At 47.1% G+C, this 27,100-nt stretch overlaps 5 protein-coding genes across 5 annotated transcripts; 2 read left to right on the top strand and 3 right to left on the bottom strand.

Annotated features, from left to right (window-relative positions):
• Positions 1–11,622: 11,622 nt before the first annotated feature.
• Positions 11,623–12,716, bottom strand: H6S33_007215 (uncharacterized protein; the record flags this gene model as incomplete). Its single annotated transcript, XM_044838572.1, has 3 exons — positions 11,623–11,878; positions 11,930–12,029; positions 12,116–12,716. The coding sequence occupies 3 exons, from the start codon at positions 12,714–12,716 to the stop codon at positions 11,623–11,625; spliced, it is 957 nt and encodes a 318-aa protein (XP_044689379.1).
• A 3,423-nt stretch (positions 12,717–16,139) lies between these two features.
• H6S33_007216 (uncharacterized protein) lies at positions 16,140–16,358 on the top strand (the record flags this gene model as incomplete). The annotated part of the gene is made up of 1 exon (XM_044838573.1): positions 16,140–16,358. One exon carries the CDS (start codon positions 16,140–16,142, stop codon positions 16,356–16,358), a length of 219 nt encoding a protein of 72 aa, XP_044689380.1.
• Positions 16,359–20,612: 4,254 nt separating this feature from the next.
• H6S33_007217 (uncharacterized protein) lies at positions 20,613–21,440 on the top strand (the record flags this gene model as incomplete). The annotated part of the gene is made up of 3 exons (XM_044838574.1): positions 20,613–20,709; positions 20,812–21,085; positions 21,185–21,440. The coding sequence occupies 3 exons, from the start codon at positions 20,613–20,615 to the stop codon at positions 21,438–21,440; spliced, it is 627 nt and encodes a 208-aa protein (XP_044689381.1).
• Positions 21,441–22,073: 633 nt separating this feature from the next.
• H6S33_007218 (uncharacterized protein) lies at positions 22,074–24,817 on the bottom strand (the record flags this gene model as incomplete). The annotated part of the gene is made up of 3 exons (XM_044838575.1): positions 22,074–24,116; positions 24,168–24,287; positions 24,377–24,817. 3 exons carry the CDS (start codon positions 24,815–24,817, stop codon positions 22,074–22,076), a joined length of 2,604 nt encoding a protein of 867 aa, XP_044689382.1.
• A 48-nt stretch (positions 24,818–24,865) lies between these two features.
• Positions 24,866–25,348, bottom strand: H6S33_007219 (uncharacterized protein; the record flags this gene model as incomplete). The annotated part of the gene is made up of 1 exon (XM_044838577.1): positions 24,866–25,348. The coding sequence occupies one exon, from the start codon at positions 25,346–25,348 to the stop codon at positions 24,866–24,868; it is 483 nt and encodes a 160-aa protein (XP_044689383.1).
• Positions 25,349–27,100: the final 1,752 nt, after the last annotated feature.

Raw genomic sequence — 27,100 nt, forward strand, 5'->3', positions numbered from 1 at the left:
AGGGAGTATATAGTCGGTATTTGAGGAATCCAAACCAGCAAGGATCATCAATGCGGGTCCTCACACTGGAGAGTTTAAGCCATTCGAGTTTTTGGCAACAACAAAAAAGGTGGTCGGACAAAAAAGATCAGCGATCTAGGGTTAAAGGAGAAACTAACACAAGACTGGTAGCTTTTTGCTGTTTGTATTGCTATATTAAGCAGTAGTAAGAGCCTTAAAACTACTAGTTTGGAAGTGAGCGACGAGGGTCGAGCTTTTTTGCGCTGATCTTTTTTGCTGTTGCTAGGAATCTTAGGTGGCTTAAAGTCTCTACTGTGCGGATTCGAGATATGTGGGTTGGCGCAGGGGTCTGCCTTGTGGCGCCCAATGATGGTGGGTCCGGATTCTGCAGGTGAGTGATATTTGATGAGTTACAAATTGCACGAAAGGCATCACCAACACCACCGAGAAAAAAGCTTGTTTGTATCTGCACGTACCCATGTGGATGCTTGATATGTGGGTTGGCGCAGGGGTCCTGTCGCGACTAATGATGGTGGGTCCGGATTCCGCGGGTGAGTGATATTTGATGAGTCGCAAATCGCACCTTCCATGAAAGGCATCACCAACACTACCGAGGAAAAAAGCTTGTTTGTAGCTGCACGTACCCGTGTGGATGCGAGATATGTGGGTTGGCGCAGGGGCCCTGTGGCGACTAATGATGGTGGGTCCAGATTCTGCGGGTGAGTGATATCTAATGAGTCGCAGATCGCACCTTCCATCAAACGCACCACCATCCTGCAGGGGAAAATAAATGCTCGTTTGTATCTGCACGTCTGCACGTCTGCACGTGTGTATGTACCTGTGCGTTTTCCTGCTGCAGACACCACGACTGTGATCAGTCAGCCATGTGCTCTTACACCTGTTACAACTTACTACCTCCGGGTATCCTGGGCAAGTTTGCACATACCTACCATTGCGGCGAATTTCGGAAATTAGAGTCTATAAGCCGGGGATAAAGAGCCCCGCCCCCACCACCGGTGCCCAGCTCCTATCAATCCATCTTCGGATATTTGCTGCCTCAAAACCTCCAATTTCCATATACTCCGAGAAAATGCAGATGGCTGCAGGTTTGTTCTCTCCCCCCGCCCCCCGCCCCCCACCCTGGACTACTGCTAGTAGTCTTAGTCTTAGTCTACTACTAACCCCCAGTCGCCCAGCCCCAACTGCCCCTCCCTCTGACCGCACCATCGTCGAGTACGAGCTTCTCAGATGTAGCCGGCTCCTCCGCGGCTGGTACCAGGCCACGTGCGGCTTTGGCGAGTGGTATGTACATGTGCGCCGCAACGGCGGGTATGAGTTCTATAGTGTGGAGGAGCTATGGGGCTGGGAGAACATGGACTGTCACAGGGTGCGTGTGTGTGTATGCGGCGCGATTGTGGCGCAGGAGGGCCAGTGTGGGGAGTGTTGAGAGAGGGGTATCAGACGGTAGAGGGGACAAACGGGCGGCTTTGGGAGAAAGTTGGATACTTGGGCCTTATCGATATTGGGATTTTGTTGGTATTTCTTCCTACAAGATGCCCGGCTATTATTGCATGTACTTAACCCGCCGCGGCCAAATCGCTCTAATATCATGCTGGGATGTAAAAAACAAAGGAAAGATATAAGCCAAACACCCGAGTTCACGAGTAAACCCCCGAGACAGTGTACGTAGTGACCGCACCTGGGTACAAACGCCCCCCGAGCGCGCGCAAATATGTGAAAGGGCCGCAATACCACATATGGCACTGCTGACTAGAGGTACAAACCCGATCACACGTGACCACTAATACGTAATGAAAAACCCCGGGGTCAACTACAGGGAAGACGCTTTCCGGCGGAAGGCGTATCACTTCAATCCGGATGCTGGAAGCTGTTTTGGAAAGATTCCGGTGAGAGTGGGGCGGGTGGCGGGAAGGATGGAGAAGGAAGATAGGCGAATCCTGGAGATCGGGGGAACCAAAGGGTCAGCATCATCTTCGGGGTCGATGTCAACCCGTCGCTGCTGAGTCCCGGGGGTGTTCCTGTTGTAGTCTCATGGGTGTCGGAGTTGAGATTCCAGAGAAAATCACCACAGACCTCTCCGAAGGGGCTGGCGCTATGCCTTACGCTGTTAAAGCTGCCAACGTTTCCAAGTATCATGTCTCAATTCTGTGGCTTGCGTGCGAAGCTCGCCTGGTGTTACCATGTGCCATGTTGGCAGCATTTAAGTAACAGCTTAAGGGATAAGCCCGGTATTGTGGCGGCTTGCTGTACTTGCGGCCCATTACCGAGGGCCCGCTGGGTGAGGAGTCGATGTAACAGGATTGTAGTGCATACCTGTGGGATATGGAATTCCCCAAACGGACAAGAGCAGGAGACGAAGTTAGATAGGTTCTGGTCAGGGTGTTGGACTCTCTTGCACTGTTATTTTGAACCCTGTCGGACAAGAAGGTTTCGTCCCCAAAGGTCGGGAAGCGGGCCATTCCCACGCTGCAGTGTAGTATGGTATGCAGTATCGTTCTGATTACTTCTACTTCTATTGCTGGTGATAGTCCTAGAGAGGGAGCTACATACAGTCGCACCTCGAGGTACGGAACCCCGGGTTAAGGAATATTTGCTATAATGTAATGAATTTGAGGATTGTTTTTCGCCTCACCAAAAAAACCTCTGTATAAGGAAAAAACCGCGTTTAGTGTAGTGGGTGAAATCTACAAATCAAATACCCCTGTCACACCCCTGTTCCCATACAAACTGAATCTGCTGTAAGGAATTATCACTGAAGTTCCTCAATTATTTTACGATCGCTGGTGATTAGTGTGGTCGACGAGACGAGCTAGCTCGAGTCCTCGACTCGAGCCCAAAGCTCGAGCAGCCACGAGCAGCCACCCTCACGAGTCGGGTTGGCTCGGGCTTTTCCGCTGCTCGGCTTGGGAAGCTCGAGCTTTTTGGGTGCTATTTTAATCATAGTAAAGATGCTGACAATATCTTTGGTAATTTATTTTATACAATGTTGTAGTAGTAAACCCTAACCCTAGGAACATATGTTCCAATAATGAGATCTAGAATGACTTTAAGGATTAATATCTGAGACCACTGAAAACCTCGAGTGGCTCGAGCTGTACTTGAGTATTTACAAGTCGAATCGAGTCGAGCAGCTGTTATCACGAGCCGATTCGAGCTTTTCCTCTTGCTCGTCTCGAGCCGGCTCGTCGACCACACTACTGGTGATTAACGAACTGTTTGCTTAATCTGTCCATATTGCTTTTTATGTTTTTCTCCACCTTGGAGCTTTTTTTTTCAGTGATCGGAGGAGTTCCACAATTAACTACAATGTATGTATCTTTACTGTTCGAGAGTCCACTTGTAACTACTGGTGAGCATCACCAAAAATAGGGAGGAACCGCATGAAGAAACCCTAACCCTTTTTTTTGTAAAATTTCTCTAAGGAATCTTTTGCTGGGTATAAGGAACGAGTCGCGCCCAATTTTGCACGTTCAGTACAGCGAGGTGCGACTGTACTCCCTCCTCTTAACCCCGCACTGATAATAGAGAGTTTAAGCCATCCGAGTTTTTGGCAACAGCAAAGCTCGTCGGACAACAGCGTCCAGGGTCAAAGGAGAAAGGAACTAACCCAGGGCTGGTAATTTCTGCTGTTGATACCGCTGTATCGAGCACTAGTAAGAGCTTCAAGACTACCAGTTTGGAAGTGAGCTACGAGGGTTGATTATTTTTGCGCTGATCTTTTTTGTTCTTGCCAGAAATCTTTGGTTCTATCAGAGTCACTGGAAGGAGAGAGGTGCGGCTGGGTTAGGGTTACTATTTCTTACTAAGTACATGTAGTTTTCTTTTTTACAGCCGCACATCTACCCACACTCTAGTCATTTGACTTTTATGTAAATACATGTACTCCGTGTTTTTGACTATACAACTCTACAGTCGTCGGTGGGGCGGGGGATGAGGATCGGACAAAGGTGGTTGAGATAAGCTTTGCCAAGGCGGGAAGCAAGGTACTCTACTTGCCGGATTTTAACGACCTCAGCGCCGCAACGGCGCAACGCAACACAACGAAGCCCAACTTGACGAAGCCCAATGCAATGAATCTCATTTGTTACGCCTGATAATTATTCTTACCAATATACTAATATTTTCCTCCAGAAAAAGCTTGTTTGTATCTGCACGTACCCATGTGGATGCTTGATATGTGGGTTGCGCAGGGGTCCTGTCGCGACTAATGATGGTGGGTCCGGATTCCGCGGGTGAGTGATATTTGATGAGTCGCAAATCGCACCTTCCATGAAAGGCATCACCAACACTACCGAGGAAAAAAGCTTGTTTGTAGCTGCACGTACCCGTGTGGATGCGAGATATGTGGGTTGGCGCAGGGGCCCTGTGGCGACTAATGATGGTGGGTCCAGATTCTGCGGGTGAGTGATATCTAATGAGTCGCAGATCGCACCTTCCATCAACGCACCACCATCCTGCAGGGGAAAATAAATGCTCGTTTGTATCTGCACGTCTGCACGTCTGCACGTGTGTATGTACCTGTGCGTTTTCCTGCTGCAGACACCACGACTGTGATCAGTCAGCCATGTGCTCTTACACCTGTTACAACTTACTACCTCCGGGTATCCTGGGCAAGTTTGCACATACCTACCATTGCGGCGAATTTCGGAAATTAGAGTCTATAAGCCGGGGATAAAGAGCCCCGCCCCCACCACCGGTGCCCAGCTCCTATCAATCCATCTTCGGATATTTGCTGCCTCAAAACCTCCAATTTCCATATACTCCGAGAAAATGCAGATGGCTGCAGGTTTGTTCTCTCCCCCCGCCCCCCGCCCCCCACCCTGGACTACTGCTAGTAGTCTTAGTCTTAGTCTACTACTAACCCCCAGTCGCCCAGCCCCAACTGCCCCTCCCTCTGACCGCACCATCGTCGAGTACGAGCTTCTCAGATGTAGCCGGCTCCTCCGCGGCTGGTACCAGGCCACGTGCGGCTTTGGCGAGTGGTATGTACATGTGCGCCGCAACGGCGGGTATGAGTTCTATAGTGTGGAGGAGCTATGGGGCTGGGAGAACATGGACTGTCACAGGGTGCGTGTGTGTGTATGCGGCGCGATTGTGGCGCAGGAGGGCCAGTGTGGGGAGTGTTGAGAGAGGGGTATCAGACGGTAGAGGGGACAAACGGGCGGCTTTGGGAGAAAGTTGGATACTTGGGCCTTATCGATATTGGGATTTTGTTGGTATTTCTTCCTACAAGATGCCCGGCTATTATTGCATGTACTTAACCCGCCGCGGCCAAATCGCTCTAATATCATGCTGGGATGTAAAAAACAAAGGAAAGATATAAGCCAAACACCCGAGTTCACGAGTAAACCCCCGAGACAGTGTACGTAGTGACCGCACCTGGGTACAAACGCCCCCCGAGCGCGCGCAAATATGTGAAAGGGCCGCAATACCACATATGGCACTGCTGACTAGAGGTACAAACCCGATCACACGTGACCACTAATACGTAATGAAAAACCCCGGGGTCAACTACAGGGAAGACGCTTTCCGGCGGAAGGCGTATCACTTCAATCCGGATGCTGGAAGCTGTTTTGGAAAGATTCCGGTGAGAGTGGGGCGGGTGGCGGGAAGGATGGAGAAGGAAGATAGGCGAATCCTGGAGATCGGGGGAACCAAAGGGTCAGCATCATCTTCGGGGTCGATGTCAACCCGTCGCTGCTGAGTCCCGGGGGTGTTCCTGTTGTAGTCTCATGGGTGTCGGAGTTGAGATTCCAGAGAAAATCACCACAGACCTCTCCGAAGGGGCTGGCGCTATGCCTTACGCTGTTAAAGCTGCCAACGTTTCCAAGTATCATGTCTCAATTCTGTGGCTTGCGTGCGAAGCTCGCCTGGTGTTACCATGTGCCATGTTGGCAGCATTTAAGTAACAGCTTAAGGGATAAGCCCGGTATTGTGGCGGCTTGCTGTACTTGCGGCCCATTACCGAGGGCCCGCTGGGTGAGGAGTCGATGTAACAGGATTGTAGTGCATACCTGTGGGATATGGAATTCCCCAAACGGACAAGAGCAGGAGACGAAGTTAGATAGGTTCTGGTCAGGGTGTTGGACTCTCTTGCACTGTTATTTTGAACCCTGTCGGACAAGAAGGTTTCGTCCCCAAAGGTCGGGAAGCGGGCCATTCCCACGCTGCAGTGTAGTATGGTATGCAGTATCGTTCTGATTACTTCTACTTCTATTGCTGGTGATAGTCCTAGAGAGGGAGCTACATACAGTCGCACCTCGAGGTACGGAACCCCGGGTTAAGGAATATTTGCTATAATGTAATGAATTTGAGGATTGTTTTTCGCCTCACCAAAAAAACCTCTGTATAAGGAAAAAACCGCGTTTAGTGTAGTGGGTGAAATCTACAAATCAAATACCCCTGTCACACCCCTGTTCCCATACAAACTGAATCTGCTGTAAGGAATTATCACTGAAGTTCCTCAATTATTTTACGATCGCTGGTGATTAGTGTGGTCGACGAGACGAGCTAGCTCGAGTCCTCGACTCGAGCCCAAAGCTCGAGCAGCCACGAGCAGCCACCCTCACGAGTCGGGTTGGCTCGGGCTTTTCCGCTGCTCGGCTTGGGAAGCTCGAGCTTTTTGGGTGCTATTTTAATCATAGTAAAGATGCTGACAATATCTTTGGTAATTTATTTTATACAATGTTGTAGTAGTAAACCCTAACCCTAGGAACATATGTTCCAATAATGAGATCTAGAATGACTTTAAGGATTAATATCTGAGACCACTGAAAACCTCGAGTGGCTCGAGCTGTACTTGAGTATTTACAAGTCGAATCGAGTCGAGCAGCTGTTATCACGAGCCGATTCGAGCTTTTCCTCTTGCTCGTCTCGAGCCGGCTCGTCGACCACACTACTGGTGATTAACGAACTGTTTGCTTAATCTGTCCATATTGCTTTTTATGTTTTTCTCCACCTTGGAGCTTTTTTTTTCAGTGATCGGAGGAGTTCCACAATTAACTACAATGTATGTATCTTTACTGTTCGAGAGTCCACTTGTAACTACTGGTGAGCATCACCAAAAATAGGGAGGAACCGCATGAAGAAACCCTAACCCTTTTTTTTTGTAAAATTTCTCTAAGGAATCTTTTGCTGGGTATAAGGAACGAGTCGCGCCCAATTTTGCACGTTCAGTACAGCGAGGTGCGACTGTACTCCCTCCTCTTAACCCCGCACTGATAATAGAGAGTTTAAGCCATCCGAGTTTTTGGCAACAGCAAAGCTCGTCGGACAAAAAAGATCAGCGGTCCAGGGTCAAAGGAGAAAGGAACTAACCCAGGGCTGGTAATTTCTGCTGTTGATACCGCTGTATCGAGCACTAGTAAGAGCTTCAAGACTACCAGTTTGGAAGTGAGCTACGAGGGTTGATTATTTTTGCGCTGATCTTTTTTGTTCTTGCCAGAAATCTTTGGTTCTATCAGAGTCACTGGAAGGAGAGAGGTGCGGCTGGGTTAGGGTTACTATTTCTTACTAAGTACATGTAGTTTTCTTTTTTACAGCCGCACATCTACCCACACTCTAGTCATTTGACTTTTATGTAAATACATGTACTCCGTGTTTTTGACTATACAACTCTACAGTCGTCGGTGGGGCGGGGGATGAGGATCGGACAAAGGTGGTTGAGATAAGCTTTGCCAAGGCGGGAAGCAAGGTACTCTACTTGCCGGATTTTAACGACCTCAGCGCCGCAACGGCGCAACGCAACACAACGAAGCCCAACTTGACGAAGCCCAATGCAATGAATCTCATTTGTTACGCCTGATAATTATTCTTACCAATATACTAATATTTTCCTCCAGAAAAACGTATGGTTATGATACTTGCTCGGTGTTGAGGTGTTATATCAGGTGCGAGCACGTACGGTTGCGACTCACCCTTCCTTGTACTTCCGTCCTACTCTTTAAAATCCGCCAAGTAAGTGTACGGAAGATACCCTGGAGGGCGCGTTCCCGACTCCGACATCTGTACCAAGCCTTGCCGTGCTCGGGGGTGATGAGCACGAGACTACGACCTCCAAAAGAACAAGAAAAAAACACATGAGTAGTTTGATGATTTCATGGAGAAGCGAAGCTAAGATATTCAGCTCATGATATCATGATTTGGGGTTGAACACATGAATTCATGCTATCATATTCATTGATTACATGATCGTCAATATCTCTCAATTCGCGACGCACCGCCCCTCCTGGGTTTGTTCGATTTTAATTTGTGCACTCCCGAGTGCAACTCTGTATATCTGTATCTTATGAAGTATGCCATAGATGCACTGAACTGATGGAACAGTCTTTCCGCTGGTGTTCCGGTGGTTGTGTTTGTTGGTTTGAGTCTTTGAGCTGTAGCAGTTTACCGTGCGCTACCTACTATGCGGTTCGACTACTCCTTACATGCTGGACGATGCTTTGAAAGATCTGCGTGCATGGAACCTCGATTTGGTTCCTATCCGCCGGATATATCTGCTCCTATCCCGGGAGCTAGGTACCCGTGGGTCCCTATAAGTGATACAAAGCTCATATAATCCATATTTTTCAACAAGAAAACAAGATGCGAAGAGGGTGCCTTTTGGCGTTATTGGGTCAAACGTTGAATCACTTTAAGGGACCCTGGGATAATGTAATCTCGTCACCTTAATTAGCTTTCGATATGCTTTTTTTTGCAACTCAGGGAGATGTATACAGGGTTTTCCCGTGAAGCAAGCACACAATTAAATGAGCATTCATACACAGATTTTTCTTGTCTGCAGTTTTGGCCCCAAATTTTATGTGTTGTTTCTGTGGTGGATGTCCTCTCTGCTCGGTAGCCTGTTTGCTCGCTTCGCAAGGAAACATTGTACCTGCCAAATCCTCTTTTGTGTCCAGGTATTTTTTTCCACATGCAGAAAAATTGGAGCGCATATCCCCAAACGAGACAAATGTTCTAAAACATAATCAATTGGATAGCTCTCTTGTTGAGGTGAAGTTGGCGGGACAACAATAGGTTTGAAAAAAGTAAGTAGGTATTGCTTCGGTGAACACGTGGGCACATGCTTTTGGGTAAAGTGTTCTGTGGACTTTGTGTACAGGCTTGAATACAAGAGTAGAAGAGTCGTTGCACAGGACAGTTTTGCGACGCATCCTGCACTCTAACCCTGACCCTGGAAATTACGTGATCATCAAACAACAGTGGTGTTTGTCAACAAACTTACTTGTTTTAATCTAAATACGAAAATAGAAATTGATATAGGCGGCATGTGTAGGAAAATAGGGAGGTACTGTGAGTGCGTGCGGGTTACGGTTTGTGACCGCACCCGCTAGCACTTCCTGAAGCCGAACCCTTATTAGCAGTTCGCACCCTAACCCCTACCATACAGCACTGTGGTGTACCGGGTTTTTTTTTTACTAGTTTTTCTTTCTGTCACTCATTTTCTTCTTTTCTTTTCTACTACATATCATCTGTACTAGCTACTAGCAGGACCACCTCGCGACCGCTAGGTCTTGCTTTTGCTCCCACCTACATGTAGTACTTCCCATCTCCAATGCGAGGAGATGCTCACCCAGAGTAGCTGGCCACCTCTACCCACGCCACCTCCAACGCCACCTCTAACCAATGCCAACTCCAACATAATCCTGTTAATGTTAATATTATTTCCGGCTCTTTCCAATTTCGAATACTGTACTGAGTTCGGCACGCCAGTGCCAGTGTCATTTTTGCTGGGGTGAGCCGGTTGCTATGCAGTTTGTGCTTACTAAACCACCCCTGTTGCTCTCAGCTAATCAGTGTTCGAATTCAACAATCTTAGAAAAGTGAAAGACAGTACCGGGGGTTAAGGGTAAGTACTGAGAACCCCCCTTTGGGCTGTGAGGGCCAGCGGGGGTCTGCTATTGGTCAAGTCAAATAAAAATGACATTTGGCGGCCAAGGGGGTATTTGAATTCTCTGTGTTGCAGCTTTTGCAACGCAAGCTCCACTCCCGCTTTTCCGCTGATGCTCTTTACGAACTCCACGAAAAGCATGTTTGAAGGTTTAGGCAGAGGTCTCAGTAATCGGGACTGGTCCAAATTTTGCCTCGGACTAGACTAGACCAACTATCATCACGCTCGGACTAGACTAATTAGAGTATTTAAGCTTCGGACCGGTCCGACCACCAAGTTATACAGTCCATTATATTTCTGTCAACTATCGCATCATTCACTAAAAACCAGTTCTTTGGTATGGAAATCCTGTACTATAATATTGTCATATTAGTTTGATAGTAGAGATTGGGATATTTTGGAGCCTGTGAGGGATGTGAGGGGTGGTGTTGGGTAAATTGATTACGAGTTAATGAGGAGTAAAGCCATAAAACGCCAAAATAAGGAATATCAAAATAGGTAGTCGGACCAGTTTGATTCAAATTATGGATTGGACTGGACCGACTATTTATGAACCAGTCCGACTGTTTAACACCGCGGACTTTTGAAACCTCTGGACCGTCACCGTTTAGGGTTGCTATTAAGGTGATGGGGAGAGGAAGGGCTATCATTTGGTTATTTTCTGCATTTTTAGGTAAGAATTTGGATTTTTTGGGTGAAGATATATCAAGTGTCTTCGTTCTTTTTTCCCCAATACAACGTAAGCAACCAAGTTGATTCTGGTTGCCATAGGCGGTTTCCATAAAGTATAAAATCAACCAATTCTTCAAGGCGTCTCGGTATTTAAAGTGCACACCAAGTACATATTAGATTTTCTTGGTTTGTAGTATTTAAGCGAACCAATTGAAAGATCGAACTATCTTTTTCGGTTACTCAATTGCTTCATTCCGACTGTATTTCATTGTTTCACTAGCGGCTTTATGTGGCTTTATGCGCACCTTCTGTAAACATATAGTGATATCTGGTGGTTTATGTAATTACCGAGTAAGGATGCTGAAGATTTACGGATCGTTCGACTCGATCCATATTCATACTACACCATTCAAATGAGAAGTCATCGACGTACACTAGTATTTACAGATCTAGAGCAAGAGTGTTTGAGTAAGGTTAGGATTGATCGCTGTCCATAAAGTATTATGTGATAGGTGTCTGGAACACTACGGAGATAGGTGTTCTTGGCACATATATAGATATACTATGCCGGGTAACTAGTAGTAGGCCACCTCGCGACCGCGAGTTGTATTTTGGATTATGGGTATCAATTTCAAGTGTTCAATAATTGTGAAAGGCCTTCAATGGGGCGTCCGGCCCCGTTCAATCGTATTTTGATGTGTCGTGCTTACTAAACTGCCCCTGTCTTTCTCGACCAATCAGACTGCAAGGCCCTACAATCCAGTAGTCAAGCCGTGGATACAGAGAGTGGTAAAATTATTGCGAAAACAGGGGTAAGTGAGTGCGCTAAAAAAAGCCTAGCGAGTATCAAATTTTGAGTGGCGAGTGTGAATTTTCGACAGTATCTAACAAGAGTTCTAGCAACGAACACCCAGTTCCTCCAACGAACGCCTGCACCAACGATCCCTCGGCCCTGTTCCAGCGACGAACACCCGTTCCAGCGACAAACACCCGTTCCAGCGACGAACACCTGTTCCCGACGACGAACATCTACCTTCAAGTTACCACCTGGTATGACCCCCATTGGCAGCAAGAACTGCCTCTATCCGCTCTGGCATATTGTTGATACACCTGATGATGTCCTCCTCAGTAATAAGATCCCATTCCTCAAGTATTGCCTCTCTAATCTCTGCTCTTCCTCTAGGTCTCGGTCTTCTATCATGCAGACGCATTTTGAAAATACTCCAGATATTCTGAATTGGATTGAGATCAGGAGATGAGGCAGGCCAATTAAGAAACGGCATTCCAAATTGATTTCTGATATTCTGTGGATAATTAGTAAATGAATAACAGGAGAAAAAAAATTACTTACTTGAATTGATCTTGCTCTGTGGGCTGGTGCACCGTCCTCCATCAACCAGAGAGTCCGTCCATTTCTTTGACTCTCCTCGAGTCAAAAGAGTTGCAGCTGAGGGATTAAAATATGATTGCAGTAGGTGTTGGCGGTGATAGATCCCCAGTCATCTCTCTCCCATATAACAATAATCTTCTTACCACCCTCTCCTAGAATAGTCCCCCATATCATAATTGAATCTTGCTTTGCAAATTTAGGTGAAATGCAATCATCGATCCACTCCTCCTCTCCTGTTCTTGTAACATATAGCCTCCTAAGGGAACTTCCCAGCCATAGATAGCACTCATCCGTCCATACTACCTTTTTCCAATCTTCTGCAGTCCAGTTACGATGTTCCAGAGCAAATTTGGGACGTCCGTTTCTTTGAGTCTGGTTGAGAAAGAGCTTCTTTCGTGCCACACGTTGATGATAGCCTTCTTTTGCAAAAGCTTCACGGAGAGTTTTGGCAGATACCTGAATACCAATCTCTTGGGCAATATCTGACAAAGGTTTCCTCCTAGATTCAGCAGTAGAGATGGCTTCAAAAACCAACATACGACGGGTAGGTGTATCAATTATTACATCACGGCCGCATCTTCCTTCTCTCTGTGGCGTAGCAGGTGAGTTGCAAATTCCATACACTGTCGAGACTGCTAGGCCTTGATCATTAGCAATCCGCTGAAATGTCCAACCTGCATGCCGAAGAGCTTGGACATAACATCTCTTTCTGTAGCTGACATCTTCTGTACGAATAGACACCATATCGAACAGCTGAGGGAATCGATACAGGCAAGAAGATATACTATAACACGATAAAAATCTTTTTCACTCTGTGAACCATTGAGGTCCTCTACCTGCCAATCACAGCACTCGCTACCTTCCGGCCCCACAGCACTCGCTAAACCCCTGTTTTCGCAATAATTTTACCACCCTCTGTACAGTCTATCGGGGGAGATAAGCCAATTGACCAGTCAAGTCAAAAATATTCTCCGATAAACTAGATTATCCCTGAATTGACTGTGTCCCTGGATTGACGGCCAAGTCAGGAAGATCGCCAAATATCTAACGTATCCCTAAGCTAACCAACATTGTTCTCAACCTTTTGGTACTGGAACACGAGCGGCGAACAACCTTGCCTTTCAACCCTTGACATACCGTCTCTGAGATACGATTTGAGATTTGTCGGGTACACCTCCCAATCTGGTCGGGTATATACTAGTCAATATTATGGTATTCCTGAATTGACCATCAGCCCAGGAAGACAGTCAATCTGGGGATAATCCAGTTTATCGGAGAATATTCTTGACTTGACCGGTCAACTGCCTTATCTCCCCCGATAAGCCGAATCTTCAGGTTGACTAGATCACAGCTGCTAGTCTCAATCCGACTTGCAAATGCTCGAGCTTTTCAGTGGCCCAGATATTTGCTCTTCAAGTGATTCTTGATATATATCGATCTCTTTATTGGACATACAATTTGATCTCTTTGTATACTTAGTAATTATTAGAATATGTGTTCCTAGGATTAGTGTTTCCTACTCCCACATTTTATAAAATCAATTACCAAGGGTGTTGTCTGCGTTTTTAGTACGATTCAAATAACACCCCCAAAGCTCGCGCTTTCAACTCGACTCGTGAAGGTGGCTACTCTTTGCTGCTCGAGCTTTGGGCTCGAGTCGAGGACTCGAGTTAATTCGTCTCGTCGACCACTATTTCTCACTGGTGAAAACCTATGAATCGATGGGTGGTGTTTCCGGAACGGTTGCCCGTCCTCATACCCTGAAAGAGGATCGTGGAATACAGGTAATCCCATGACGAGAGTCAGATCACAAGTTGAAATAGTCTTACACAAATACAATCCGTACCGTCCGTGCTTTTTTCAATCATCTAGTCCCGTCTGAAGCCATTTTCCGTACTGGTAAGTTCCATTTCAACCTCTGGAATGTCAAAGGAAGGGACAGGGATCGAAGGAGGTGACTGGTATCGGGGAGAAGGGAGTATGTGGTGACTACTCGAAGAATCCACATCTATTATCAATTATTCATAGGAATGTTAGTTAGGTGGAAGAAATATCATCAGACTGAGGCTGCATCTCCTCCTCTATTCCCGCGAATCACGGCCTCTTAGTGTGGAAACAGCGTCGAGGTCAATAAGAATCTAACGACGATTGTATAAAGCCCTCCTCGACTGAGGATTTTTACGTACGGGCGGAGATAGTTTTGCACCGCCGACAGCCGCTTCCAGCCAGTCTGTGAATTTTGTGTGATGAGCCACAAATTCCTACAAGTGGCAAGTCTTGAACTCAGACGAAGGGATGTTAGCACTGTCTAGTCGGCCCTCTTACTACCATGGGCTGTTGAGGAAAGAACATACATTTAGTCTTCTCGGACCGCCGCATAATATCAATCACGGAAAGTTTTCCTTGGCAAATACGAACAACATCAGTAATCCATGAAATAAAGCCCCATGCAGCATACTAACTCCAATCAAAACACCAACCAGGAGCTTAAACTCCCATGCTTGAAAGTCAAAAATCAACATCGCCGGCGTGAGTGTGTTCGAGCGATACTTGGTGATTGATGATTAGGCGGGCGGTAGAGACGGGCAAGGTGGTCGTGGTGGTAGTGGGTGGTGTTGAGTTGGCGATGATGTTGGTATTTAACTGGTGGTGGGGTAGACTGACGAGCGAGGTGGGCCAGAGGGTTAGCATTGAGATGTGGAAGGAGTAGGAATGGGGATTACATAGCTTTTCGGCAAATGCCTAAAATCCATACCGGAAGATCGTTGTGTTCTACGCAACATATATCTCGGAATGAACCCGTCTACCCAAGATGTTGGGTATTCTGTTAAGTACCAGTTATGATTACAAGCTTTTAAGAATAGATAGAGGCAGAAGAGGAGGTCTACCTGTACTCTCCTTTTATGACAAGCCTGTCCGCAGTGCCGGTAATGCGGAAGGGCTATAAATAACTACATGTAGCAGCAAGAATACAGTCAGTATTGGGTCTCACTTATCAGGCTTCAGAACTTTTGGAGTGACCTTAGCATTGACCAACGACCCATAACCTCCGTTAACTCCCAAGGAACACGAAAAGTTGACTGTTGTGAGTGTACCTTCATCGGCCAGGCCAAATTAGTATCTATCAGGTTAATCACCTATGGAATTCATGATACTAAAAACCGTATACGTAGGAATCAATAAGTCCGTACATTCATTCGCATCTGATAAGATTTTGATAGCGTATTAGTGAGGGGATCATATATCTGATTTTAGGAGTATCTTCTAGATATCTATTACCCCTGACTTCTCAGGCTAACTTGACAGATACTAATTGGGCCTGACCGTTGAGGGGATAGCTATCAAAATATTCTTGCGTTGAGTTGATGAAAAAGAAGTGGCGGCGGGCAATTAGATATGGCGGAACCGGTACATGTGCTTGGTGGCCTCTGCTAATTGATTTTACATGCTCATTTCCGCTAGAAGTATGTGCGCCATTCTAAGATATAGGTTTCTATGCAACAGGACGAACCAGCGGTGCGGCATCTTAGACTTTTATCTTACTTGATATCTTCTGGTGGTGTAGGGTCAGTGGCCGGTGGGCCACAATTCATGATGCAATCAATAAAATCAGTCAACTAGGTGGTGGGTCATGGATTCTCACTCGGTCCGGAGGAGTTCCCCCGGTCTCTAGGGGCCATCTAGAGTTTGTGCGAAATTCTTTATTCTACGTTTGGTGAGCTCTTGGCTGCCTTAGATCCCTTTCCGTTACGACCAACCTTCATATTTCGAGAGCTCTCATTCCATAGAGGCGCGGTAGGGCTAGGGCTGTGCATGTGCGGTTTAGGTTCGGATCCTCAAATCTAGTTTCTTGTAGGAGGCTTGTGGATTTTTGGATATAGCGGTATAGCGGCGAATGACTGTCTTTTTCTCTTTTGATAATGTTGCGATGGACCTGGCCTCGTGACATTATCGTGACGCTGAGTGCAAGGTCCCGTTTTGAGACTTTTAGCGGTGAAAAGACCTACTTAGCTAGCTATGTAGCTTCAAGCCCTTGTTTATAAACGAGCTCGAGACTTCTCTTGTCCCCCGCATAGAAGCCAATTCCTACAGAATTCCTTTCTCGGACGACCTGTATTGTCATTGAAGTTATTAGCCACTGCCACACAATCGCCAAGCCCAGCACCAATGCGGCTCAAATCCGATGACGACATCAGTGCACACGGTCAACAAACCCCGCCCGGCCTCTCTCAAACCAATCACCGCCGCTATCACCAAAACTCACGCCCGTCGGCACCTCTTCTCCTCCGCTCAGAGCTATTGAAATGTCTCGAGCACCCTCATCGCGCCCGTAAAGTGGAGTACACGCTGCACACTGAGGTCCTCTTCGGACACCTCTTCTACTAGCGCTAGTGGCGCTCGCTCGACGAGCTGCCGCCAATCGCAAGAGCCGCGTATGCCTAGCGGTGGAGGTTCGTTGTCGTGCTAAATCTGAAGGCGGGAGACAAGGCATGTAAAGCACGCAAGTAGGGATAGCAATACCGCCTGCAAGAGGAAGACTGACAACAAGAACAGCACGTACAGCAACAGAGGGAGAGATAAGCCTCCGCCGGCATCAAGCGTACTAGATGAACTGGTCCTAGTCACTTGCTTTACGCTGAGACCCTTGAAAGGCCCCCCAGTCAGTAAGACATCGCATGGTGTCTTGCTCACGGAGGTGTGCTCATCCCACCGCCGCGCTAGAGCCTGCTGAGGTTTGTATGGGGGATATTGGATTGAGCGGTATCCGGAGGAGCTGCGCGGGCAGGAGTTTGATGTAGGCTGTATGTGGTCTGAGCCTTTTGGTGGATTTCTTTTCGTCCGAGACAGGCGCTCGGCGAAAGGCTGTGGGGTTGGAGGTCGTGGGGCAGATATCATCGGAAAATTGGAGAGGGAGTTGGAGTTTTTTTTTTTTTTTTTTTTTGGGTTTGGGGGGGGGGTGTGTGGGTGGAGAGAACACCGGGAGTAATAATATCTATATCCCGGAGCACAGGGAGTCACAGCCCAAATGGCTTGTGGTATTGCGTTGAAGAGGATGTTCTCTTCAAAGACGGTTTGGTGAGCCCCTTCTACCGGTATCATACCCTGTTATATGTATTCTCTTGGCTCTAATTTTCTTCCCATCGTTGATATCCTGCCTGTGCTGAATTTAATGTAGGTTCTGTACCGTTAGCTACCACCGGTCTCCCCGATCAGGCTTTTTAACGGGCGGCCACATACGGGCCGGACCGGTCCAAGTATACGGGCGGTGGGATGGGCTTGGAGTTTTCTCTGCTGAGCCGGGCCGGTCCAGAGGGCTTTTTGGACCGGTCAAGGAGAATAATATATGGGCCAGTTTATGACTAGATTTCTCCACCCAATGTGAGAAGAAAAAAGGTAAACCCTTGACACAACAGTTTTATAATGCCCTTTTACCTCTTTCGACCTCAATATTTACCTCTGGGGGGCCCATATATTTATGTTTCTATGGCCGGTACTCATGCTATATAGGCCAGTCAGTCCGGACCCACACTTTGGTGCGTTGGGCCGGGCCGGGCCAAGGTCAAATATGGACCGGTCAAGCCCATTAAAAAGCCTGTCTTCGATTGATGTTTCTTGAGCTCCTTTGACATGTATTAATATATCATGGTCGGTTCTTCTTTGCTCTCTTCACTCTATTTTACCTCTCTTTCTAATATAATGATTGTTGCCTCCAGGCTATATAGTGAATGACCTATTCACCAATCAATCAATCGATATTCGGATTGTTCTGAGATCTCTAGGACAGGATCTCTCATGCTAGCTGGTACTAGTTATACAGCACGGACGTCTTCGGAGGAACGTTACGGTATCATTTTGTTCGCTACTACTTGCAATAAGCTCCATCCACTGTCCCCGTGACCTCAACAGGCAGCCCACAGCACCCACCCACAACTACGATCACAATCAAACCCCCGACAACAAAGCAACATATTCCGAGTGCACCGCCATGATTCAACCTCAAGTCAGTAGTGTAGGTCGCCCCCATCAACTCTTGAGAACACATGAGACTAATGATTACCTCGCCTGTGGAAGGTCTTGAACAGGTAACTCACTTAATCAGGTTCTTGCAGTGGGCGGAACTTCGAAGGGTATTTCGGGAGCTCGTGGAGAGGGTGACATAAGGATGGTATTAGAATGTTGTTTCACGCTTATGGATGCCCTTAACCTCGCTTCCTTCAGGAAAATATCTGGTCTTTGGTATGTATGACTTGTTATTCCGCATTTGTACTCGTACCATCATGCAGCTTGGTGGCTGGATGCGGAATTGGCGCATTCCGATAACTATTGACCGCTCATGCTATCTTGTTCTGCGTGTAGCTGCGGTTCGTTGAAAGACGAAATATTGTGACCTGATTGCAACGGAAGAGGTATTGTCTGAGTGAGAGAGGATTGATACAAGAGATAATCATTGATAGTCAACGTAATCAATATATGTATTGATAAAAACGTGTGTTCTTGAAGTTAAACTGGATATAGCCCATTATAATTGGTTATGTGCTCGTTAAGTTAATTGGTTAGACATGCCTGTTTGGTTTCAAAATGTGATCTGATTACGCACCAACTCCATATACAGCCATCCTACAAGGTGTGAGTGGTTCGCACTTTGGGGGTGAAATACCCAACATGTTGTAATAGACTAATCGTGATTTGTATGCTCCCATGAAACGTGGAAGAAAGCGCCTGTAAAGAGTGAAGCCGTGACGGTCTGTAAACTATGAAGAAGCTACGCCTGCAACTAACCCAGACAAGACATCTCGATGGGTACACCCGGGTATCAAAAGAGTCTGTACCCACCTGACCCACCCTCAGAATAGTTGTACCCAATCCGGCCCAACCCGGCCCGACCCAAGGATCTTTTACCCGGGTAAGCCCACCTCTTCTATGGGTATAAATCTGGAGGTTTCCTATTCCTTCCATGTAATTTCGGAGATATTTGAGAATTACCTTGGTGGGGATTTGAAATATATTATTTTTTTTCAGTGATGAAGTGCCTGTTTCTCACCCATCAAATAGCTGGGTATACCCAGGTCAAAATATAAGTCATACCCAGCCCGGCCTGCTGAAAAAGAGGCCGTACCCAACCTATACCCGCCGGGTACTACCCGGGTCATTCCCGGGTTGGATGCCACTCATTGAAATGTCTGAACCCAGCGTTAAGCCAACAAAGCTCGTGAGATCCAGCTTCTAAGCCAAATTCTGGAATATGGTAGGTGCGAGAGGAGGTGACACGAGACGTTTCAATGCTCGTCTCGTCTTCAATAGTTAAACCAAGTTTTGAAAGTCGCAAGACGATGGTCTAGTCTAGCCTGTGCCACGATTTGACTTGATTCGATTTTGAGCCCTAAATTGAATCAAATCATTCAACTCTGACCTCAAATCGTAATCATGAGTTCATTTGGATTATTAGTCGCAAGAAATCGATTTAAATCGAAATCGTATATCAATAGAAATTATGTGGTAAAAAGCCTTTTAGAGGGCTCTTCTCCCTGCGGTACAACAATTAGAAAGATAACTTATAGGATTTAGAGGATAAAAATTGCTTAATAGTATATACAGTACTTTGGGATCGGAACGAGTATTTCTATAAGTCTGATAACTAGACGAAACGCCTTGTTTAAGCCTTATGTATCAAATGAGGCAAAATTTACCCTTTTCTGGGCATAATCATGACCGTTGCTCAGGCTTTTGCATACATCTGGCTTTTTTAAGACCTTTTCTGGCACTAAGGCTCCCAGATGGCTGAAGATTAGAGAAATCTGTAAGGGAATGAGAGTTCAACTTGAAGCTACTTTACCACCGGGACCTGATATTGGGCTTATATGGGATTAAAACCTTATTGCGATTTAAGTTCCCTCCAACTCTATCATTTTAAGGCCTTAATAAAACGAAGGGTGATGATATATGATAAGACTTAATTTTATATTATCTTATAAGTATATAGATATACCGATATGCAATGTGTTATTTAAAGGTTTTGATTGGCCAGGTACCAGATTGCTTTTGCTTGGTAGTTTGATTAGTAATATTTTGATAATATTATTTTTTGTTGATATAAGAAGCAAATCGGGGACCAGATTTTTCTTTCTGTATTGATGTAATTGGCGATTCGGGGACCTTGCTTTTTCTTTCTATTGATTCCGGGAACATTGTTTTTTCCCTATATTGAATTCGGAGACATTGCTTTTTCCCTCTATTGATGTTAGTGGCGATTCGGAAATCTTATTTTTCCCATCTATTCATGATGTTAGTGAAGATTCAGGGATCTTACTTTTTCCTTCCATTGAATTCCAGGACATTGCTTTTTCCCTCTAATGATGTTAGTGACGATTCGGTTTCTTGTATTGATTAGTTAACACACTGGGTTACGAGGAGTTGTATTGATTAGAAAGGTTCTATTGCATTTAATCGTGTTCTATTGTTCGGAAGGGTATGAGTCACTCTGAATTTATCATCGCTGGGATTTCTTTGGGTATATTAGGCGGTTCCATCCTCGTTTCTGTTTTCTTTCTCTTCTTTTTTCATAATACGCAAAATCTTCCATACCTACGCTGTCTATAGTTATATAATAACATTTTCTCCTCTTTACTCAATAAACCCACCATGCTGCTGCTTCTTTTGTCCCGTTGGCCCTTACCAATGCTACAGTTCCTCAGGATCCCTATCGCAGGCTTCCCCACCGACCTCTACTACCTCCTTCGTACCCTGCGAAATACTGGCTACTGGCTCCCTTGAGATTACGTTGTATCCTCATCCGCACCGTACGACATATCCACCCTCAATCCACCTACATGGGTCCTAGCCAACAATATAGAGGAATTCAAGCAGAAGTATAAGGTCGAGGCTACTGTCTTATTTAACCACAACGCCATCCTCACCCAACGTATCAGCCACGAGAGGGATACCACTCATACTCAGCTCGCCGCCACCCATGAAACCATCGACAACCTTGAAGAGCAGCTAATCCAGCTCAACCTCGACCTCAATATCGCTCGCGCCGCCTCCACCTTCACCGTCTCTGTCCCCATTGTCGCTGCTCCCCCACCTAGTACCGTCTCCACCTTCAGGTCCAAAAAGTTCCCAGAACATGAAAAATTCGATGGCACCCATACCAAGCTCTCTGGCTTTATCATCTAACTCTGAATGAAACTTGAGGTCAACGACGATCGATTCAGCAACGAGGCAGCAAATGTTATCTATGCCGTTAGCCGCTTGGAAGGAAGGGACCTTGATCAAGGCGTTCCACTCATTAACACTGATCCTGCTGTCCCCTTCTCCTCTATCACTGCCTTCGTTGCCCACCTGGAAGCCTCGTTTGGAGACCCAGATCTCCGGAGTACCACCCGTCACCAACTCGTCGCCCTGAAGGAAGGCAAAGGAGACTTCGCCACATATTACTCTGTTTGGGGAAATGCCAATGCTAAGCGATAGTTCTGTAGCTTTTAAACTTGTAATATTGTAAACCGGACTCCGCTCGCTGAGTGACTGATGATGCCACTAAGACGAGGCAGAACCCTCCCTATTTATACATATTGGAACCTATGCCAAGGCCCGCTTTCTAATACTAAAGAGATAACGATAATAGAATAAAGTAATCAACCCGAAGATAACCCCAATAGAAAAGCGCCCCCGCATAGTTCCGTTCCTCCATTCTAATTCCGACACGTAACCATGAACCCTGCAATTGCCAGTAACCGAGCTGTATCGTACTATTGTCCCAGAGCTACTTCCCTAAGTAGAACGGCCTGCAGCCGTAAGCCCCGCTTCTATTCCATTCCGGGCGAGACGCCCAATAGTAAGCGTGCCCTCACCATAGCCTAATACTAGTGTGGTTGCACCCGGTGCCCCCACACCCCTCGGTACCTTTCTATGCTTGTTCCTTCGTTACCCGACCGTACTCGCATCACAACCCATCACTCGTATTATCCTTGTTCCTTGACTTAGGAGCATTGTTCGTGTTTCCTGTAACACTACTCCCCCTTCCTAGACGTCGCCCTCGACCGTTAAAACCTCTCTATGATAAAAACCCTGTGGGAAAAGTCATAGAGTAGGAAAGGTATCGAGCTAGTCTTCCCTAGTCCGTTGTCGTTTCGGAGGCCGACTCGAGTCGATGACTGGCCCTTGACTCCGTGTATGGGGCCGAGTATTCATGGTTGGTTTGAAGTTCTCATCTAAGAGTGCCTCTTGAGGGTCGGGTGTTGCGAGTCGTTTTCGTGTGTTCTGTTGCCTGCCCGTGTTGGGATCCTCTCGATAAGGTCTCAGCAACATCTCGTGGAATACGTCATGAACCTTCCATTCTGCCGGAAGATTCAATCTATAAGCCCTATTTCCTACAGCCGCAGCGACCTCGAAGGGGCCTGTAAACTTGTCCGACCATTTATTGTAACCGCCGAGGTTCCGAGTATCCAGCAAGACCTTTTGACCGATTGTGAACCGCTGAACGGCTGGCCCTGGCCTTGACGCCATCCTGTCAAAGGTCTTCTGCAGCGTGTCTCTCGCTGATTCATGGGCTAGGAGAAGGTCTTCCAGGTAGGTGCTTCCCTTAGCATCCAGCTGTCCGATTTTCGCATCCGTTGGCCAATCTGTTCGTGGGTGGAACCCATAGTTACAGTAGAACGGCGATTGTCCTGTCGACGAGTGTTTCGCATTATTATATGCATACTCGCAAATCGGTAGTAGGTCCTTCCATTTCTTTCCTGTTCCGGCGGTGTAGGCCCGGATGTAGGATTCGAGGTGCTGGTTGGTCTTTTCTGTTTGTCCATCCGTCTGTCGGTGGAACGAGGTCGAGAGTCTTCTACGAATCCCTAGTCGTTCTGTGACCGCAGCCCAAAATGCCGATACGAACTGTGTTCCTCTGTCAGAGACAATGCTCCTAGGAAGTCCGTGAAAGCGCCAAATGTCCTTGACAAAGGCGTTAGCGGTCTGTTCCGCGTTGATTCCCGTCATTGGAATGAAGTGAGCCATTTTCGTAAAACGGTCCACGACTACCAATACGTTACGGAATCCTGATTTCTCCTTTGGCATTTCTACTACGAAATCCATTGAGATATCAGTCCAAGGTGTGGTGGCTAACTCTAGGGGTTGAGGGAGTGACAAGTGTCTCCGACGTTGCTTGGCTCTCTGACACACATCGCAAGTCTTGACGAAATTGGCTACATCTGTGGACATTCCTGGCCACCAGTAGTTCCTATCGATCAACTCGAGGGTTTTATCCCTTCCTAGATGCCCCGCTACGGGTCTGTCATGATGATCTTCAATGACTTGTCTGACCGCGTATCCTGGCACTACCCAACGACCATCGTGGGTGGCCTCATTCGATCCCGGGGTCCATTCAGTGGCAAGCTCCGTTATTACGGCATCAGCTTCCTCTGTCCCGAAGACTTCAAGGTTTGCATCAGGGAGAGGTTCATCCCGGAACACTCTCCGAACCCATTGTCTGTCCTGTTCATACCAGTCTTGTAGTGGCTGAGGCAGCTCAGTACCTGGTATGTCGTACCACTGATCCAACGGAGTCCATTCTTCTTCGGGGTTGCCAATGATTTCAAGGCCAGTTTCTACGCTGGTCCGTGATTTTCTGACAAATTGTTCTGCGCTGAGCAACTGTTTTACGGGTTGTTCACGCATTACTCCCCCTTCCATAGCGAACTCTGGGCGCCTTGTAAGTGCATCTGGCTTGCCATTCTTTTCGCCTGGTCGGTAATGAATCCTGAAGCGAAAAGGTGCTATCTTTTCAGCCCATCTGGCTTGTCTTCTCGACAACTTCTTGGTCGTTGTGAAGTACTGTAGGTTCTGGTGATCCGAATGTATCTGGATAGGAATATCCGTTCCTTCCAGCCAATGTCTCCAAGTCAGGAGAGCAGAAACTATAGCGAGCATCTCCTTGTCATAGATCTCGTAGTTTACCTCTGCCTCGTTAAACTTGCGAGAGTGGTAAGCTACCGGGTGTAGAATACCGTCCTCGAACACCTGAGAGAGTACTGCGGCCTCAGCCCAGTCACTCGCGTCAGTTTCTATGATCGCTTCACGGTGTTCGTCGTAGTGTCCTAGTATTGGAGCAGACGTAAACCTCTCCTTGAGTTCGTCGAAAGCGCTTTGTTGTTCACTGCTCTATCGCCATACGGAACCTTTCTTCAAGAGATCGGTCATTGGTCGGCAAACTTCGGAGTACCTGTGGATGAACCGTCGTAGGAAGTTGGCAAATCCGAGGAAACATTGAAGTTCCTTGACCTTGGTGGGTGGTAACCATTCCGTGATTGCCTTCACCTTTTTAGGCGAGACCTGGTTCCCTTTTCCTGTTTGTACCATTCCGTTTTCTCGAGGTTCCCGTATAGATGGTTTTGTTGCAGTCGCTCCAATATCTTCCTCACCAGAGTCGTGTGCTCTTCCTTAGTCTTTGAATATATTAGAATATCATCCAAGTAGACTACTACGCCTTGATCTAGAAGATCCTTGAATATGGTATTGACCATGACCTGGAACGACGCCGGTGCATTGGTTAAGCCAAAAGGCATGACCCTATATTCGAAGTGGCCGTACTTCGTTCTGAAAGCTGTTTTCCATTCCTCGCCAGCAGCAATCCTAATCAAGTTATAGCCATTTTTCAGGTCTATCTTGGTGAAGAACTCTGCTCCTTTCATCGAATCGGCCAACTCTGTCATGAGGGGAAGGGGGTAGCGATTCTTGACCGTGATAGCATTTAAGCCACGAAAGTCTACGCATAACCTCAGTTTTCCATTGGCTTTCTTCACGAACAGGATCGGTGCTGCTGCCGGGCTGGTGGAGGGGACTATTTTGCCAGAGGCTAGCATTTCGTCCAAGTACTCCTGGAGTGCCTTTTGTTCCACTGGGGAGAGCGCTTATATCGGTCCCCGTGGAGGCTGCTTTCCTTCCATAAGGGGAATGGTATGGTCCCATTCAGAGTGATCAGGTAGTCGATCGGCTCCCTCCTTAGAGAAGACGTCGACGAAGTCCTGGTACTCCATCGGTATAGCACTAGCGAGAGCCTCGCCTACCAATGCCCTTGCCCAGAAGGGGTGTTGCTCGATCATCATCTGTGTCTCGGGTGACGTCCTCAACAGCCTGATGACCAGCTCTTCTGGGTCTTCTTCGTATATATCATACATGGTCCTGAAGCATCCCTTCACTTGACAATTGATGTTGTCGAAGGTGACCTTGTTCTGGCCCCAATGTATGGTAGGTTGATGCTCCTTGAGCCATCGATGTGGTATGACGAGGTCTTCTCCTGCGAATGAGCCAACCTCACAGACGATGTCTCTGTCTAGATGGTTGTCGACGCGGAGGGTAAGAGATTTGGTGATGTGAGTGCCGGAGTTAGGCATCGGGGTGCCGTCAGCCTGTCTGATGATGAGGGGCTTGGGTCGAGGTTGAGTTGGGATTTTTAGACGATGGACACAGTTCCAGGACATAACCCAGTCCTCTGTTCCGCTGTCTAGGAGTGCGTTGACTATTTCTGCATGTTGGGTACTAGTTGCGGGGTGGTTCCAAGAGATCTCAATCTCAAGGCGGGTTTATTGGTGATGTAAAGACATGTTCGTATGTTTTTAAAAGGTGTAAGGTAAGATAGATTGTTCTTGGGTATGAGTGGGTTGATGTTGATAGTTCTTGTTCTGAGCGCGGGGCGAGGGAGTTTTATATAGAAAATTCGAGCATTGATAAAGATCATAGTACAACACTTACGCACCAGGCGTTTCGGAATGTGACCCCGCTTCTCGAGTGTGTGTAAAGAGAATTTAAATTGCGCAAAATAACAACCGATAGAACATAACACAACCCGATCCCTTAGAAAAGTCTTCTTTTCAAAACAGAATAGAAAAGCTGTAACACAACATAGAATGAAACACCGCAAAATAGAAATACCCAATCAATTTAGTCCTCCAAATTCGTAATCCTTGCCCCAAATGCCTCATTTTGTGGCCCCAATTTTCGTTTCTTATCACCCTCCCTTCCGTGGTCCTTTCTCCCGGAAGGATGCTCTCTTCTCTTCAGGTTCGTTAACCTGACCTTACTCGTCGCCACGCAATCCTTTACGAAGTGGTTATCTCTACTACAACGGAAACACTTTCCTTCCTTCTGCCATTTCTCCTTCTCTTCCTTGGTAACACCTAAGTCATCCGAGGTCTTGGAGTTGTTGGCTGATGCGGGGAAAGTTTTCCGAGGATTTGCATTGTTGCGCGATTTCCGCCGTTCCGTTTTTTCCTCGCGAGGTTTCACAGTGTCTTTACCTCGCAGGATTTCTTTCCGAGCCTTCACCTCGTGGTCCTTGCGTCCAACTTTTCGTACCCAGGCTAACCAGTCCACGAAATCAGTAGGTTCCTCAATCGCATTGGAGAGCCGTTGTTCCAGCAAGGAGTTTATTCCTGTTAGGATCATGGATCTCATGACAACTGGTCCAACTCGTGCGTCCCATTCTAAGTTCTGCATTTCATTAATGTAGTCGTCGATTGGGCCAGTTTGCCGGAGTCTATCCATTTTTTGCTTGGCCTGTTCCTGACTCGTGCGGTTGCCGTATTGGGTGCGGAGTTCTTGCTTGAACCGTTCCCAGGTTCCGATGCTGCTATCCACAGCTAACCTCTCCGTAAAATTCCGCCAAAAGTTCGCCGCACTACCGGTAAACTCGAGGGATGCCCACATAATCTTAGTGCCGTTATCCCATTGGACCTTCTTCTAGAGACTGATTAGAATTTCCATCTAATCGATCCAGAGTCTTACGTCCTAATCGGCTTTTCCGGAGAAGGGAATGTTGGCCTTTTTGGGTGCATCACCTACGGTGGCGCGAGGGGGGTGCGAGAGTTCTTGCTCTCGTTGGCGCCTCCTTTCGTATCCTCGTTTCTTACGTTCCAGCCGCTTGCGGCGTTCGCCTTCTGAATCTGAGGAATCCGATGGGGATGATCCTGGTGCTCCCGGGTCGTTACCTCCCTTATTGCCATTCCCGTTACCCCCGCCTTGTGCTCCTTGACCTCCTTGCTTCCCTTGTTGGCTGCTATGCTTAGGGTTGCTTCTTGGTGCTAGGCTTTGGTCTTCGTGTTCTTCACTGGATTCGGAACCAGCTGGAGGGGCGACTGGTGGGTTTT

This window comes from Morchella sextelata (assembly GCF_020137385.1).
Source record: "Morchella sextelata strain SCLS chromosome Unknown scls_22, whole genome shotgun sequence".
Classification (NCBI taxonomy): Eukaryota; Fungi; Ascomycota; class Pezizomycetes; order Pezizales; family Morchellaceae; genus Morchella; species Morchella sextelata.